The sequence below is a fragment of the Anomalospiza imberbis genome, chromosome 12 (assembly GCF_031753505.1).
Source record: "Anomalospiza imberbis isolate Cuckoo-Finch-1a 21T00152 chromosome 12, ASM3175350v1, whole genome shotgun sequence".
Classification (NCBI taxonomy): Eukaryota; Metazoa; Chordata; class Aves; order Passeriformes; family Viduidae; genus Anomalospiza; species Anomalospiza imberbis.
In genome coordinates this window covers 9905921-9923666 of record NC_089692.1, presented here as the reverse complement: position 1 = coordinate 9923666, position 17746 = coordinate 9905921, and the positions used below count along the sequence as shown (strand labels likewise).

Below are 17746 nucleotides of genomic sequence, written 5' to 3'. Positions count from 1 at the left end.
GAAATACTCCAGGTTTCGGGTTGATGTGAAATAAAGGAACAGGAGGAAGTGATGTGTTATGTGCCTGTTTACAAAATACATCAGTGACCTATGTTGTATTAACACATGTAAGTTTTCCAAACTGAAAAATCTCATCACCTGAGGAACATTTGAGGGTGACTGACACCATCTCTGGTGCTGGGGTTGGGGCATTTCTCAGTGGCTTTCCTCAGTTTCTCCTTGGGGCACGTGCTTAATAAGAGCAGTTACATCCCACAGGCTGTCTTTGCAATAGACTTGCTTTGTACAGCCTTGCTCATGGTGAAGTAGAGTTAATGGAGATTTTTAAAAATGCTATTTATCTATTTGGTTATGATTAGTGCTTCTAAAGTGGAAAGTATTTAATTTCATTAAAAAATGCAGGAACTCATGGTATCAACATGGCTAAGAGTTGAAATATTTAAGATTTTGTACATGTACTGATTTTAGCCTGAAAGTATCTTGACTGATCCTCCATTATGATTATTATAAAATGTCTGCATCTGCTTCACCCTTTCTCTATCAATTTTATATTTAAAACTTGATATAATTTGCTAGTGTAGTAGAGCTGATTCAGTCTAGAATGGAATTTACAATTTTCACTGAAGTGAGTGAAATTTGATAGAAGATTGTAAGAAAAGCTACTTACAGCCCGAATTGCAGTATAATCAGATCACTTTAAATTCGTGTGCGAAAATGTTACAGTAATCTTGAATATAGTGATGTAAAAGTATTTCTTGGGATCCTAAGTATAAAATGCTGTCATTATGCTAGGAAATGCTTAGGTTCAATGCTTAGACAGTTTATATGAAATAAAGGGGAGGTAGACATGATTAACAGCTTGATTGTATGATTTTAATGCCTCCAAGAGGGAAGTGAAACAGAAATGTTAATATGGCAAAACCTGTTCTGTGTTTATGCATTTACCTCCTGAAAATACCCAACCAAACAAAACTCCCTGTAGGAATATCCCTTGCAGCTGTTGAACTGCTGGGGGTGAAGGGGTGCTCAGAGGTGTGGGAGGGGAGTTGAAGAAGGGCCCTTGATGCTGTCCTTGGTGCCTTGGGGCTGCTCCCTCAGGACCTCGTTGGCTCTCAGGTCCTGGTGGGGGCTGGAGGACTCCTGTCCCTGAGCTGGGCATGAGGCAGGGGCTGCAGCCAAGTCACCAGGGCTCCACGTCACCAGGGCTCCACGTCACCAGGGCTCTTGCCTCAACCTCTGTGGGACTAGGGGACCAGATAGAAGGGGCAGCCCCAGCATCAGGGCCACAGACATGGTTTGGGTCCTTTTTTCAGATTATTTTGTGGTTGTGTTGGGGGCCATTGTGAGAAGCTGTTGATCTTCCATTTGGTAAATGTCATGGAGAAAAGAGACATTTCCATCTTCTCACAGGACCATGAAAAAGCTCAGTTGTGCTTTAGCCTTGCGTCATTCTTTAGAGCAGCTGTGTAAAAAGAGCATATTGTAACTGCCATATGTCCTCAGATGTCATCAGAAATGAAATCTTGTGTAGAATTTCAGCTGTTTAAAATAATGTAAAATGGGTGACGTGAAAACTGCATGTGTAAGAAGTCCTTTGCTCATGTGGAATCAAAATTGCCACAAAATTGTAGAAAAATACATACAAACAGGAGCAATATAAGTTCTTTTTGCATCTTAGCAATATTTCCCTTCCATGACATTTATGCCTAATCTGGTTTATTGTAGCAACAAGTATATGCTCATGAGAGTGGTTGGGAAAATAATTTTGTAGTTCATCACTGCAAACACATCTAGGTTAGAAAGCAAAGCAAGAAAACACATTCCTTAAATTCTTCAAATATTCATATATTTTTAAACAAAGACTTAAACTTCAGTGGCCTCTTCTTGGCTTTATAACTGAGTATCTTAACATCTGGTATCTTTCTGTGTTTCAAGCTTCAGGCAACAACAGGGTGTGATAATAGGGAATGTACTTCAGAACTATGGGAAGTAACATCTGTAGATCTTGTAAGATCTTTTTAATGTGAAACGCAGTGGGTTGGTCTCAGTTTGATATTTGTATTATCCTTGTACAGAGGAGAAGTAGTCTTAGCATATGTAGGAAGACACAGAGGTATACCCAGAATCTATGTTTGAGTGTCCATTTTGTTATCTTTGAATGCACAGCTGCACAGACTGTGGACAGACATTCTTGTCTACAAAGAGTCAAAATAGTAAATTGAAACTCTTTGAACATGTAACAGCAAAATTGTTGGTATGTTTGTCTTGGAGAACACTATCAAGATTCAGACTAATTTTATAACACCTTAATCTTGTATTAATATTAGGACCAGGACTGCTCCTTGAACCATCTTTTAATATGCATGCATTTAAATATGGAATAAGTAGCATTAAAAGTCTGGCATACATTGAATTGCCTTGACTTTCAGTCAGCAGAATAATACTGTGCATACTCATACAAAGTTACTTCTGGCATATAAAGGCATTTATAGAATGTGTCCTTTTTAAGAGATCTGAAAATGTCTAACATGAGACCATTAAATATTCCTTTCACTACTGTTCCTGAGACTCGTTCAGTATCACACTTTGCAAAATATTATTCAGTTACAGCTTTTGGCTGTGGAATTCACTGAAGGAGTTCATATTAAAGTGTTTGGCTGGAATCACAGAGATTAAGTCAGTGCTTTTTATTGTTATTGTCAAAGTTTTTATTTGCTGGCTGAAAGCTTTTAAAGTAACTTCAAATGTTTCCATTCTAATTGCTTTCCAAAAATTTTAAATCTGTACTATCTGCAAACAGTGTGTCTGATGGATATTGAGACTATATAAATAAAATATAAATGTCTGTTTTTCTTTCGGATCTTACTCAAGTATTTTATCCCACTAAGAATTTTTTTGGCTCTAAGCAGTTAGAGAATGTATATGTGTACATATATATACAGGCATAGCCTCACTTATATAAGGAAATATATATAATAATTAGTGTGGCAGATGTTTGAGACTCAAAAATTTGAATCTAAATGGTTCCCTGAATTAAAAGCTGTAAGATTTTAAATATCAAAAGATCGTCACATGTATCATTCTACACATGATTATGGACAGATTCAATAATTAATAAAACACTAATGAGATTATTCATTTGCCTAAAATTCAGGATTGAGAATGTGACTTTAAATTTTTGTGCTCCTGTATGTTGGCTTGTTGATCATCAGTGATGTAGTTGTAATTAAATGCAGCTTTCTGGCATGATTCCCTATAGGAACTCCTTTGGTTTTCTACAGGGCCTGCAATCCCTCCAGGTCATTGCAGGATCCTGATATGGTGTGATAGAGAATCCTGATGGGGAAGAAATGGTGAGAAATAACTGCTGTATAGCAGGTTCTGGTGGCCAAAGTCACCAAGGCTGACACTTCTTGGGTGGCTTTTCACAACTCCATGAAGACATGTCCTAGCAGATTTCTAGGCAGAACCTAGAAGGAAATTAACACTCTTCCAGAAGACATGAACTACTGAAAATAAGAAAACACTGTAATCTGTCTCAGAAAGCAGATTGATACTGTACTAGTCTATAAAAATAACTAATTTTAAATTTGTTCTAAAATTTTGAACAGAAAGTCCCAAGTATAAACTTGGCATATATAGTACCTGTTACTTAGTGGTCCAGTATTTCATGAAAGTGTTCCAAAATGGTATCTCTTGCTGACACAAGCACTGTCCCTACCCTTGTGTGTTCACACACAGAGCAGTTTGCTCTTAGATGAACTGGGATACCTTATGTGTTCACTGACATGTGGTCAGAGGCTGACCCAAATGTCTTCTGCCTGTATCTGGTCCAACTCTCTATCTCCTTTATGCTCAGTGACTCAATCCATAACCTCCTAGAGCTGCCTGTTGGTGAATTGTTGGCATCCTGCCAGAGGAGTGAGTCCCAAAATTTCTTTGGGTACTGATGCAGTGTCAAAATCAAGGCTACCATTTTGCATTCATCCTGAGATAAAATGTCTTCTTCATTTGCAAAGGTTTAAAACAATGCTTCATTCACTTACAATGATATGAATACCTAACAACATTGCTGGTGTAGCACCTCTCAATATTGTGCCTCATTTTTTTCTAGCAGCAAAATCAAAATAGAATGCTTGTATTTTATAAAATAATATGGATACTGTCTACTGCTTCTGAAGTATTGAAACTTCCATGAATGACTTGCTCTTCCAGAAAAGAACTCCCTGCTTCTCCTATGAACACATAGTAATTTAGGAGTAAAGCCTCCACAGAGATTAGCTGGATATCGATCTAGAACAGAAAGGATTGGAGAATTCTTATATGTTTTTCTATGTTCATTGAGAAAATAATTTGTGTTTTCTGATGAGAACACCCCCAGTATTTAATTTAATACATCTGGTGAGGACACTGCTGTTCATAGATGGTGATAGTTAATACTATAAAAAAAAAAAAAAAAGAAAAAGTCCCCTGTCCCAGCCCTCCTCCCACTCCTTCTACTTCTGCCAGAATAATTTTAGTGTATATTGTTTTGTTTGGAATAATCAGGCTGAAGTAGCATTAGTCCAGCTTCTCATCTTTTAATTACAGACAGTTTATTGTCTATGCTGTCCCACTTTCTGCATGGTTCCCTACCAGCCAGCTAGACTTAGCAATCTCCATTAATTTAATTTGGCATTTCATTCAATCAGACAGGCTGTGAACATGATGAATTTTTTTTTTTTTAAATAACACAATGCTCATTCTTAATTGATGTCCTTATCAGACATTGTATTTGCCAGAGCTGTAATTATTGGTCAGGCAGCAAAATCAAATCTGCCCAAATGCAGTGAAGATGTTCTCCAGTGAAATTATTAAGATACTGTACTTAGACCTGCAAAGTAATTTAGTTTTGGTCTGTAATTACATCTTTTGGGATTGTTATCTTTCATTTTACTCATAAGGGTAGTGTAACCTCAGAGGAATTAATTTGCCAAATATGAAGATAAAACTGAGATTCTTGCCATAAAATATATTTGTGCTAGTTGGTATTTGAAAACCACAAATATGCTAACACCATAAAAGAATGATTTTATTAATGGCTACATTTTTAAAAATATGGGTTTTAATTTTACTGCAGAAATACTGCAAGTGTGATCATTTGAGGGTGCCATTTTCCATAAGCAGTAAATTGGCATCAGAAATAATAGAATTTGGATGTGTAACTACCTAAAATACATACAAAGGAGGCCATGTAGTGCTGTGACAGAACTGGTTTAGAGCTTGTTCTACAGGCAGTGAGAATTTTGACTACAAATACTATCCTGACAGACTTTAAATGTGTATTTTGACTAGACATTAACTAATAATTATGAAGGGATGGCTGGTGTCATGATAATTAAGTCCGAATTCTGTTTTCCAGGAATGGTTGGGATAAGGTTTCCTTTACTTTAAAAAAGTAAAAAATGCAGCAGGGAGTGGATTCTGTCATAACTGTACATTTTTTAATTTATCCTCAGATATATGATATGTAGTTTTTCTTTGAGTATAGAATTGCAGTCCTTCCTTTTAAGCAAAATTTAAGTTGATGGATTAGCTATGAGTAGATGATAAAATGTGTTTCATTCCTGTTTTGGATATATTTTAAGTTTTTCATTTGGGACATTTATTCACGTTTCATGGTTTTGTTATCCTGTGCTGGGATAATAATCTTTCCAATTGTGTTTCTTCCTTGGGGTTGCACTATTAAACAGCAGTATTGTAAAAAGAATTATTTGGCATATTTAACAAATTTGCCTGCTGAACTAAATTTTCTTTATGACTGTAAAAATATTATTTTAAACATTCACTTTTGTTCTGTTGAGATGCTCAGATAAACGTCTGTGCTCCTTTATGTGTGGTTTTATGTAGCTTATGTATTTCTGTATTTGACTTGAGCAAATGAATAGTTGGATGTGAGTTCTAACATTTTTCAGATTAGAATTCTGCCATAAGTCAGTCGATTTTTAAAGACAGGTTGTAAAAAATACTGATGACTGAACATTGTAAGTAAAATGATTTCTCCATGAAAATCAGTAGCAAAATTCTGATTAACTTTTATAAGTTCAAAATGTTATTCTTTGTGTCCATAATAATAACACCTTCAAATGTTATTTGCTTTAATCTCGAAGCTTTTTTTAAACTATTATAGTTTTGTGGTGTGAAGTTCTCTTTTGTCTGTTTTATCTCTTGCAATGATGAGTCAGTCACAGTTGCCAAAGAGCCCAGAGAGTGGCCACAATTCAACATTTGAGATTTTCTGAAGACTTTTTTAGACTCAGTGGACATTTAATCACTGATTTTTATCCCAAGCTGCCAAGGGTTTTCTGTGGCATTCATCGTATCAGAATTCTGCCTTAAAACAACTGCTCATTAATCTCAGCTTTCATAACCAACCACTTTTTAAGTGAGTACAAAGGGTAGTTTGAAAATCCAAATAGCATTGTGTTGTGCCAGTTCCAAGTGCGTTATTCCTTGATTTACAAACAAATAGCCTAACATTTGCCCCCAGAGGTTTGGTCTGAGGAAACACACTTGGTAGAAGTGTGGCAGTGATACAGTTTTTATATCCCCAGTGCTGGGCAGGAGTTGATTTGGTCTTCATTAGGGCATGTGGTGAGGAGGGAGAGGGCATGAATTTCCCCCTTGCATTACAGATATACAGCCTTGCTAGAGAAGCTGAGTAGACCAGGTGTTTGGCTTCAGGTCTGGCAAAGAGAAGAGAAGAGCTTCAACCAGCTATTTTAGAATGAATGAGTTTCCTGGACATGCTTTATACAAATCGTTAGTAAACCAAGCATCCAGTCTCATTCCAGTCTTCCTGTCTGTCCAGAGGGATTTCAGCAGTGCAAAGATTCAGGTGCCCTTCCAAAATACAAGAGCAGGGGGTTGAACTGTTGTAGTTTTAATGCAGTGATTTGCATGAAGCATGGAAGCTGTGATTCACAGCAAGTTCAGAAGAGGCTTTGTTTGTGTGCAGTTCATTTCCTGAAATGGGCAGATGCGTGTGGTTTCCATGGGTTGGTGGTGGCAGTCAGCTGGCTACTCCCACTTAATGTGTTCATCAAAACTGAAGAGAGAGTTTGAACTGGAACCAAATGAAAAAAAAATGTGATGCAATGGTGTGTATTGCCAAAGGAAGCTGGAGACATTTTACTCTTTCCTAGTTACAGAGCAAGGGTGCTCTGAGTTCTTTAGATGAAAAAGTTTAATCAAAACCTTGCTAATTGCTCTGGCAAAGTTCTTTGCAAAGCATCCCAACACCATCCCAAAACAGAGACAGCTGGACTAGGTGCTGCATCTTACTCTTCTTCTGTCCCAGGGAAACTCGACAGGTGGGAGCCTCTGGGAGTCCACCTGGGCCGGCCAAATTGCTCCCCTTTAATTTGGATCCCTGCTGGCAACCATATCAATGCTCTGAGTTGTTTATGTTCCTTAAGAAAATAAATGGAGAAAAATATTGTCTGTAACATGAATCTTTTCACAAAAAATTATTTTGCTAAAATAGGCAAGAACCCGTTGTTCTATTTAGAATGATTTATAACTGTTCCCAGTTGATCACAAAGTGTTTCTAAATTAAAAGCCATTAATTATAGCCTTATATAGATACAAAGATATGCAAGAAGTGCTTTGTAATTCCAGCTCTGCACTTCAGGTGAGAGCTTTTTAAATTACTTGGACCATTGGAGCCACCTGCTTGACTAAATGCTGAGGGCCCTGTGTTTCAGTACTCATCAGTGCATTGCAGTGTTAACATTGTTACTGATTTTTCTTATTTCTCCAGGGCAAATACTAATTAATGGATACAATTCACAGCTGATTAGCTGTAGTTTCTTCAGTAATTACATTCGCAGACTAACTGTTCAGAAGAGGATTTCTAACCCAGTTCTTATTTCACTCTAAGCTTAATTTGTTTTTTGAATTGTTTAGGTCCTTAAGATAATAACCATTTTATTTTCTTTTGTTGTTATAGGTACCATTAGATAATATGAAAATTTAATCTTAGAAATACTCACTGATAATTGTTATGTGCCTTCAATGGATTTCTAGTTTACAGACAAAAAATAAATGTGAAGAATATTAGTTGTGATCCATACCAACAAAATCTGTAATATTCCAGTTTCTGACATCATTGCCTGAGTCATACACAATGGGGTCTTAAATATTGTAGCCTAAGAACAAAATGACTTGAAGGATATGTACCTGTAACTTTTAGCTTTGACATTTTTTGTTATATCATTTGCTTCCACAGTCTTAATAAAATGGAAAATTAAATTGTCACTCTCCCTTTGTTTTACTTTAATAAAACAAAAAAGAAGAAAACCACCCTGGCAATCAGAAAGCCATAGCTGTGCTGTGAGCAATATATGTCCATCAAAACAATGTAGAATTTTACTCTTCAAGGAAACAATCAGCCACTTTTCTGTTTTGAGGCACTGGAGCCCTTAGGATGCTAAGGTCATGAAAATAGGGTAGGGTTTGTCTCCAATTATTTATCCAGTGTTAGAGTAATGCTTGCCTAATGTACCTTTGCCCTTAGGTGTCCTTTGAAAACTTAATTTCTTTTTTATTTTTCTTTTTTTTTTTCTTGGTTTTTTTGGTTTCTGTAGAAAGAACAGCTCTGTTTGAGCCATTTGAGTTTTTCATGTAAGTCATTCTTATTTTGCGACTAACTGACATGAAAAATTCTATCCTGTCGATCGCACTGTTGAGCTGAAGTAGTGTCTTTGAGCAACAAATCCACACACACATCCCCAAGTGCCAAAACAGTCATTTGAATGTGCAATTTTACTTGAATTTTTAAATCTCCAAACATGGGTGACATCTGGGCTTTTAAAAAATGGATGACATTACTTGAGTATCTGCATAGCTGGGGATAACAGAGTTTTAATAGCTATGAGGCAGCCTACATATTGTGCTAAGGCCTCTGTTGCTTAACATGTGTTACAGGTTGAAAGATTCAGAATGATAAGTGCAGAAATGGAATTTGTTACTTCAGAATAAGGGATCACATCTTTTATTCCTTCCCTCCTCTGTGAGTGTCTCCTAATTTGGTTGATGTCCTCTTTAGTCAATCTGACAATTCATCAGGTACACAAGACTCCAATTTCTTTTTTTTTTCTTTTTTTTTTTCTTTTTTCTTTTTTCTTCTTTCTTTTTTCTTTTTTCTTTTTTCTTTTTTCTTTTTTCTTTTTTCTTTTTTCTTTTTTCTTTTTTCTTTTTTCTTTTTTCTTTTTTCTTTTTTCTTCTTTCTTTTCTTTTTTCTTTCTTTTCTTTTTTCTTTTTTCTTTCTTTTCTTTTTTCTTTTTTCTTAATCTCCTTTTAACTTTGTCTTATTGCCAGAAGTGGATGTTTGAGTTTTCAGGGTAAGAGCCTTTCTTGAAAGGATCACTGGTCCCTCCAGTGAGAAACTGGAGAGTCTGAAACATTTCACTGCTAAAAACAGTCAGGCAGAAGTACAGCTGTAGCAAATAGAGCTGCAGCAAAGTGGTTTTCCTTTCAGGACAGATTCAGCTGCTCTGAATGCACACCAGAGTTTCTTGCTTGGAAAGAACAAGCTGTGCAAGTGCATGGTCACCCATCCCCACGCACTGGTTGCAGAGCTTGTGTTGGGAGTGTTTGCTGTTGTGGGGCTGAGGAGGGGGGGGCAGGTCCACCAAGATCTGGCAAGATAAGATAAAACAAAGCCTTCCTAAAAATATTTGTTTTATTAAACTAAAAAATGGGCGTTAAGGGAGGAATGCTCAGTGTGGCTTTGGCAGCAGTGATGTGGTAGGGACAGCACGGGGGCTTTTCCCTCCCTCAGCACTCTGCCTTGCGCTGTGCTCTGTGCCTGGTAGCAGCAATGTGCACATGGGAAAGCCTGTTTTAGTCTAGGTGCCTGACATGCCTGGTGTCTGTTCCTTGAAGCAAAGACTTTGGATGCCTCCCTCCTCTGGGAACATGTACAGGACTGTTTATATGCCTTTGGAGGTGCTGTTCAAGGGCATAAGGCACAGTATTATGCTGATAATCTCTGTCTTGTCTGTGTTCAGTCTGTAGAAGTAAAAGTACCTGTCTTCCTCAACAAATGTTCATACTGGAGAATTTGGAGGAAATGACTGGCATCGAAGGAAATGCCTTGTGATCACTGGCGTGTGGAATGAGAGTTGCTCTTCAGTGGGAAGAAGGGGCACTGGGCACATCTCGGGGTCTCAGTGTCAGACAGTTTCTCTGATTTGCAAAATGTTCTGGTGTTAATGTTCACTGGGAGAGTGGGAGCTCCACTGGAGTGAAAGATAAATAAAGGCGGATTGTTTGGCTTTTCAATTTTGTGGAAAGAATGGGACTTCAGGAACAGCATTGCAGATTCTCATTCTTCCCCTTACTGGCCTTCAGCTCTTTGGAGCCAAGTCTGCTTGGAGTAGGAACACAGCAGCTACAGCAATCCTCCGGGTCAGGATCACTGCCAGAAATGTTATAATGTGCATCAAAAAACATGTAGTAGAGTAGAGATGTCTTTCCTGGGGGTCTCTTCCTAATGGATTCTTAATTTCCAAAGTCACCTTTAGGTCTTTGGGGTGGCTTTGCTGCATGGGCAAAAAAGTTGGAGAGATACACATGAATATCTTCCTTGTAAAGACTGGGGGATGCAGAGTATGTGTAACAATAATAATAGTAATAATAATAATGTTGTTGAATCCAATTGAATTCTGACTTCAAAGAATATCTGCAAATACTTTTTATCTGTTTGTTGTTTTGGTTTTGTTGTTTTTCTTCCCCCAACCTTTTCTATGCCAGTGATGGGGTAAAGAAAAGTTTATCATGGCATACATTAAATCCAAATATTTATTTTTCTTTCAGTTTGGAAACAATAACAACTACATGAACATGGCAGAGGCAAATAATGCATTTCTTGCTGCAAATGAGGTAGATGTTTTTTTTTTATCTATGCTCATATTCTGCTGTTTGCGGTGATAATTTAACAGACTTTGAATGGATGAAGAGTGAAGTGCCGAATTTCTGTGTGTTTTATGGAGCACAAAATAAAGACTTTAATGAGAAAGAAAATAACCTGACAGCTCTCCATTACTAGTCAATTTAGCTGTCCATAAGGCTGTTACTTACATAGCATGTCAATAGAAACAAATCTGCTTTATGTATGGAAAAAAAATATGAACAGAAGGAAACAAATAAAAGGCACAGTAGGTGTACACTTTGAAAGCAAGCTTAGTAATAGTCATTACTAGCTAATGTTCTAATTTTTGTTATAGATACAAATGGTTTAATTTAGGTTCTCAATACTTATACGAGATAGAAAACCTAAGCCAGCTCTGTTGCCTGAAGTTTATGTGCTACATCAAGGAATCTTTTGGAAAACCCAGAGGCTGGGCTGGTGGAGGCTGGCTGGATTGTGGAGGTGATGTATTTGATCACTGCCTTTGAGAATGGGAACCAGAGAAAGTGTGGGAACTCCAGGCTCCATGTATCTGCTAGGTGGGGCCACCTTATAACCAGTTAAAAGACAATGAACACACTAATCCTGACCCCAAGTGCAGACAGAAACTGCCTTTGCTCATCCTTGAAACCCAAGCTCTTACTCCGTGCACTGTCTGGTGTGTACACAGCAATATGGAGAACAAGAACTGTTTAGAGGGTGCATGTCATAAATGATCTTCCCAACATGAGGAAAGTGTAGAAAACCAGGCAGCCCTGATTTTTGTGTTGTAAGTGGGGACTCACTCACAGGTATTCCTGTGCACTTCTAAAACAGTAACCTCAGAGAAAATAAGCAGAAAGGTGTAACAATGAATATGAAGGTTAGAATTAAGGGTAGGATTTTATGAATCATTTATACAATGGTCACCATCTCTTTTTACCCAGCAAGACTGCTTAGATAAGGGAATATTATTTGGCACTAGCTCCAGTGTTATTTGTGATAATGAACACAAACCCCATCTGTAATGACAACATGATGTTTCTTTCTGTAGAATTTCTTTCCTACATTTGAATCAAACATTGATGAAAGCTCTGCTGCCAGCAGCTGTTCAGAGACAATTTAATTCCAGCTGTGATAATTCACCGTGTCAGACATTGGCTGTTATATGTTGATACAACAGTTCTCCAGATTTGCATTTTTATCAAAAGGAACAAATGTTTTGAACATTTCAGTACAGATGGCATTTAACCATGCACACAGTTTTTTTTTTTTTTAATATATGTGCAAGATATAAATATTTGAAAAGTTAATAACTTTAAAAAATGTGATTGGTAAGATAAATCTCACAAATGTTATACCATCTTTTGGTCATAACACCACCTTTCTGCAGTCCGAAATTGCATACTATTCAGGCTCTTTTTACAGACTGAATAGCCCAGTGATTTGGATTTAAGGCTATTTCACTAAGGGGGTTGCTTTCTTCTTAGATTACATCTATTTCATTCTCAATCTTATTTCTGTTACATGTTTGGTTTTTGTTGTTTTTTTTTTTTTAAGACATATACATATTTGGATAAATTATACACTCAGAATTAAATTCAGATTTAAAAATGTTAAGCTATTCATCAATTTACTCTCCCATTTGTAGCTATAAGTATTAAGATGAATGCTACTTTTCTAAGTAAAAGAATGTACCATTATCTAGCTGTGTTATATATTTCTGCAGCTGTCCTGGAATTATTCTGTTAGATGGAGAAAAAAGATCCAGTTCTTATAATTACTAATATCTCATAAATATGTCAAGTAAAGAGAGGTTCAAATGTACTATAATAATACTGATTTCACTGAACCCTTTTGCTTGAACAAGGAATAAAAATATGATTAAGTGCTACTGTTCGTATTAAAGCGTGAACCTTACTTTGCAATTACTGCATTACAATGTATTAATTATAGTGGTTTTGCATTAACATGAATATAGCTTTCTCAGTATTATTTTGGGCCTGAGCACTGCTGAGCTAGAATCCCATTTATTTCTGTAAATAATGCCTTAAGAGTGTAATCTTAGAGCACATTCAGGCTTAGAAGCCACACATTTGCTTTATGTTTTCTGTCTCTGTGTCATGATTACTACGACTCATTTTAAAGCACCTTAAATATTTATTGAAATAATATTTCAAGTGTTAATTACAGTGGTAATGAAAACAGCCAAATGCCACATATCAAGAATGAGTGTTTATCCGTATTGTTAATGTGATATGTTAGATTTCATTAAGCAGTAATGGGGTAGCAAATGAGTCACAAATTACAGTTGCATCTGTTACTAGACCACATTAGTGCCAAAATAACTGCAAATGCAGCCATAGGGTTATGTTCATTAGCCAACCACTTCTCCTGGCCAATCCATCCTTTGTGTTTGTGAACCACAGGGTCCATGAGAAGAAAAATTCACACCTTTTGTAATACAGCAGTAGGGAAGTCAAACATCTCCCTAATCCAGGCCCAGCCTTCACATCCAGAATTGAGTTACAGCCTTGCAGTTGGAGTGAGATGGGCACAGTCTCAGCAGACTCTGACAGTGCTGCAGACTGCAGCAATCTGGGACCCCATCATTTCTGGTGTGAGACCAATAATGACAGCTGACAGGTTCTATATGCAAGCAAAGGTTTTTCTTGTGTTTCAGTTTCCATCTTCTCTCAAGCGGTTATTAATTTATATCATCATTAACAGTTTGAAGGATGACAATTTGCAGCAGTTAATGAGATCTTTCACTGAACTTATCATTTTAAAATTAACTGGCATTAAGTCACTCTTTCAAACAATGTAATTAATACATAAAACAATTCTCCCTTCCGCCCCAACCTGAATCCTGAACTAATGCAAACAAACAAATCCCAGAGCAGCCTTGCATGTCCAGAACAAGACAAGAGTGCCTATTTTAGGATTGCCAACTGCCCAATTTGATCAAGGCAGTCCTGATTTGGGTACATTTAAAATGGCCTAATTTCAAGCATTGAATTTCTATTATTAAGTAGCAGTGGACCTGAAATAATACATGAAAGTTCATTTAACTCTCAAAAAATTTGAATAAGCGTAGCTCATTTGTTTTCCAAATAAAAGTCAGCAACGTTGAAGCCAGATACAGACTCTGAATAAAGATTATATTTGACAGAAACATGCACACGTACAAACATGCGCAAACCCTGAAGATAACTGGCAGTAAATGTTTTGCTCAAGGCATCTTAACAGGTGTTTAGTTCATAACAAACCTACTGTTCAAACAAAGCTGGCTTGCTTCAGAAAGCACTGGAAGCTGCTATAATCACCCTCATGCTTTCATATGCCTCTCCTCCAAATTGCAACCTCTGTTTAAAAGGCTTCACTATATTTTGGGGATGGAAAGGAAATAAAGAATGGTAATATTTAATGTTTGTTAGTGGATAAAAGCAAACAAAAGATGTGAAATGGTCAGTGCTGAATTCCTGTTGTGTGTGTGCTACAAAATTGTCAGTGTTTTATGAAGCGTGAGAGTAATGTCAGCTGTTTGTGCTATTTTACTAACATATCAATAAAGCGGCAGTTTGTTATTCAGCCAAATCCAATGTAGCTGATATTCGGACTAACAACAGACAGATATTGCTAATTAAGTGCACATTAAAAAACTGTTAATACTGATACTCCATTTAAGCCATATGATAATGAGACTTAAATCTTTAATCAGAATGATCCACAGACCCATTCAGCATATGAAACTTAAAAATTTTGTTGGTTATTACAGAGTTTGCTTTTGAGAAAAAACTAAGATTTGGACTTCAGGTGTGGAGGTGACTGCTGAGCCCTGTGTGCCCTAACACTGTTTGCCTTGTCATGTCCTTTTCCAGCAGACGTTCCATACGCCGAGCCTTGGGGACGAGGAATTTGAAATCCCACCCATTACCCCCCCACCTGAGTCAGACCCCTCACTGGGCATGGCAGACATACTGCTCCCCTTTCAGGGCCTTGGTGACCAGCTGCCTGCACAAGGAAATGAATTTACGCCTCAGTTTCCCCCCCAGAGCTTGGATCTTCCCTCTATTACAATATCCCGGAATCTCGTGGAGCAGGACGGCGTCATCCACAGCAATGGATTGCATATGGTAGGTCTGGTTCTTTGTGTGTTCCCATTGCCTGACGGTGTCTATCACATGTAGATCTGGGCCATCTCTCAGTTTTCATTGACCCCTCAGAAGATCTGTGTGTTTTCTTGGGTGCCTAACCAAGCTTTTGCCAGTGTTCTGTGTCATGTTACAGGCATGTTCTGGATGAACGATGACACAAGTGTGGTTACACAGCAAACAATGATTGGCTATTACTCAGCTCCCTAAAGCAGTTTCCAAATGGTTAAGGGTTAAATACTGGTGGATTCAGCAAGATAAACATGTTTGTTAATGTACAGTGCCATGCTATACTGTTTGTGAACAGATCTCTTGTGAAGAAGCAGACAGGCTTTAGAAACACAGAATTTTCATTTTGGGAATGGACTTGGAAGCCCATATCCATTGGCATCATGTGCATCCCAAGTGCTCCTAAAGTTCAAAAATGTGTTATACATTTGGCACTGGCATCGAAAATTGAAAGACCATAGTGTTGGCCAGGGTGAACTACAACATTTAGAATGAATTGCTTGTCTGTATTTGAAGTGTAGGACCCACATCTGACATCCATCAGGATATTTTGAGAGTGCAGTATTGAGAGTAGTTCAGAAGGAGAGCCAGACACAGGATGGCAGCAGGAAAAAAGCAGTGTATTTCCCTCTATCCTGTATATTCCATAGGCTAAATCTTTATAAAAGGGAATTAATTAAATTTTTTTGAACTCATAATAAAAGTGACAGGGATGTATTGCCTTGACAATACTCAGAAATATAGGGCCATAAAAAGGCTTTGTTTTGTCCCGTGCTCTTGCTGGCCATAGAGGCTGGGGCAGGGTGGTCTTCTCTTCCTGGGCTGTGTCTGAGTCCTCAAGAATAGGGAAGCATGATCTGGGTGTGGAAGAGCTGAGTGATGGGGACTGGGAGGCTAATTCCAGAGTTGATTAGAGCAGTCAAAATCAGGGATGTGTGGAGTTTCCTCCAGAACCTCTACACAGTGTAGGGCTGCAGTCTCCAAGGGAGGTGCACGGGGCAGTTCCCATGTTATTGCAGTGTTTCCCTTTGGGCTCGGGGGGATCTCCCAGTGTGGGTTTCTGAGAGCTTTGTGCAGTAACATCCGCACTGCCAGCCATGAGACACAGCTGTGAGCCAGTTTATCCTACTCAGCATTTTAAACACAGTGCTTACAATTAGAATTAGTTTCTGTGTTGCATATTGAAGAGCTAGTGAATGTTTAGATTGAACAGATATTTTGCATCAACTGTATTTTTTTCTGATTAGCTCTTTTATATAGGACCTTTTGCTGAACTTGACATAGTGAAAATACATATTTACTGCTGGACTGTAATAAAGGTTGTGTTGTTATGTTGTGATTTCTTTTTTATTATTCTGGCAAGTGAAAATTAATTAAAGATTTACAAACCAACAGGCAGTAAATATTTCTCTGTAATTCTACAGGCTGCTGACTTCATTGCAAATTTTAATATTTCTTTGGAGGTCATAAGGAGTATCTAGTACTAATGCAGAGTGAACCACGAGCTGCTCACTACTTAAGAGATACAGAATTTAGTTATTCTGTGGATCCAAAACAGGCGGTGCCTAAAACAGGCCTTGAAGGATGTGGTGTTTGTTTTAGATCTCATTTTGCACTGTACATGTTGGGTAACTTCTGAAGGAAGATCAGATTAATAAAACCTGAGAGTTAGGAATGTTGTGCCTGAAAACAAAAGTAATGGAGTGTGTATGCACAGAATACAATGAAACTTGGTCAGAAAATATTGTGGGCTGGATTGGCGTTATGTGTCCGAGTATCCCCTCAATGTTATTGAGAGGTTTGTAACCTGAACCAGTTTTTCCCTTTAGTTTTGCAACCTTTCACTGAATGTGATTCTTCCATAAGTAAATGCTGTCACCTTAACACTTCCAGCCAGAAGAGGCCTCTAGATTATGTATTCCTTCACTCTTCTCTTCTGGTGCTCAATGGGAGGTTTCACATCTTTGCCTTTTCCCTTGACTGTGCAATGTAGAAATTAATGGCACAGTTTACACTGACTCAAATGGTAAGATTTGTTCCCATACAGGTCAATAAAAAGATGCAGAGAAGCTCCTGCCTTTTACCCCAGTAGTCCAGTGGCATTTTTTAGGGTGATTTCCAGTCCAAAGCTATAGATTGGGAACTTATGTGCTACAGTTTTGCTGCAGAGAATTGACGAGGAATTGTGTGATTGGATATGGAGGAGGCACATAGGGAGGTTTGTATGTCAGACATTGCCCACAACTTCTTGATTTGTTTCATGCTGTGAGATGGAGTGGCCCCTGACATTGTATTCTACTCAGCTGACTTTTTCTCTTCTGCTCATAAATGCTAGGTAGCTTTGGGAAGTTTAAAAACATTAACATAGGGTCCTTAGATAGCTTTCCTCTGAACTCACATAGTTCTCTTTAGTAGTCAAATTTTCCAGCAGTTAATCTGTATTTCAAAAATAAAAAATGAAAACATTATATAATATTTTATGTTGAAAATGTGCACTTTATTAAACTGGTAAATATTTATTAATAATATTAGAATTTATCCTTAAATTAGACATTTCATGAATTACCTTGCCTTGGAGCTATAAAAACTTTATTGCAGCAATAAAAAAATGTAAAGGAGGCATTTTGACTATGAAATTTCATTTCATGGT

At 37.5% G+C, this 17746-nt stretch overlaps 1 protein-coding gene across 5 annotated transcripts in view; it reads left to right on the top strand.

Annotated features, from left to right (window-relative positions):
- Positions 1-17746, top strand: part of TOX3 (TOX high mobility group box family member 3) — a 74634-nt gene that overhangs the window by 38362 nt on the left and 18526 nt on the right. For 3 of the 5 annotated variants that reach the window (XM_068202697.1, XM_068202700.1, XM_068202698.1), the window contains exons 2-3: positions 10861-10926; positions 14818-15069. In XM_068202697.1, coding sequence (XP_068058798.1) covers positions 10861-10926; positions 14818-15069 — 318 coding nt within the window. Of the gene's footprint in view, positions 1-10860; positions 10927-14814; positions 15070-17746 lie in introns of all 5 variants that reach the window. The other 2 variants (XM_068202696.1, XM_068202699.1) reach the window with 1 other exon arrangement.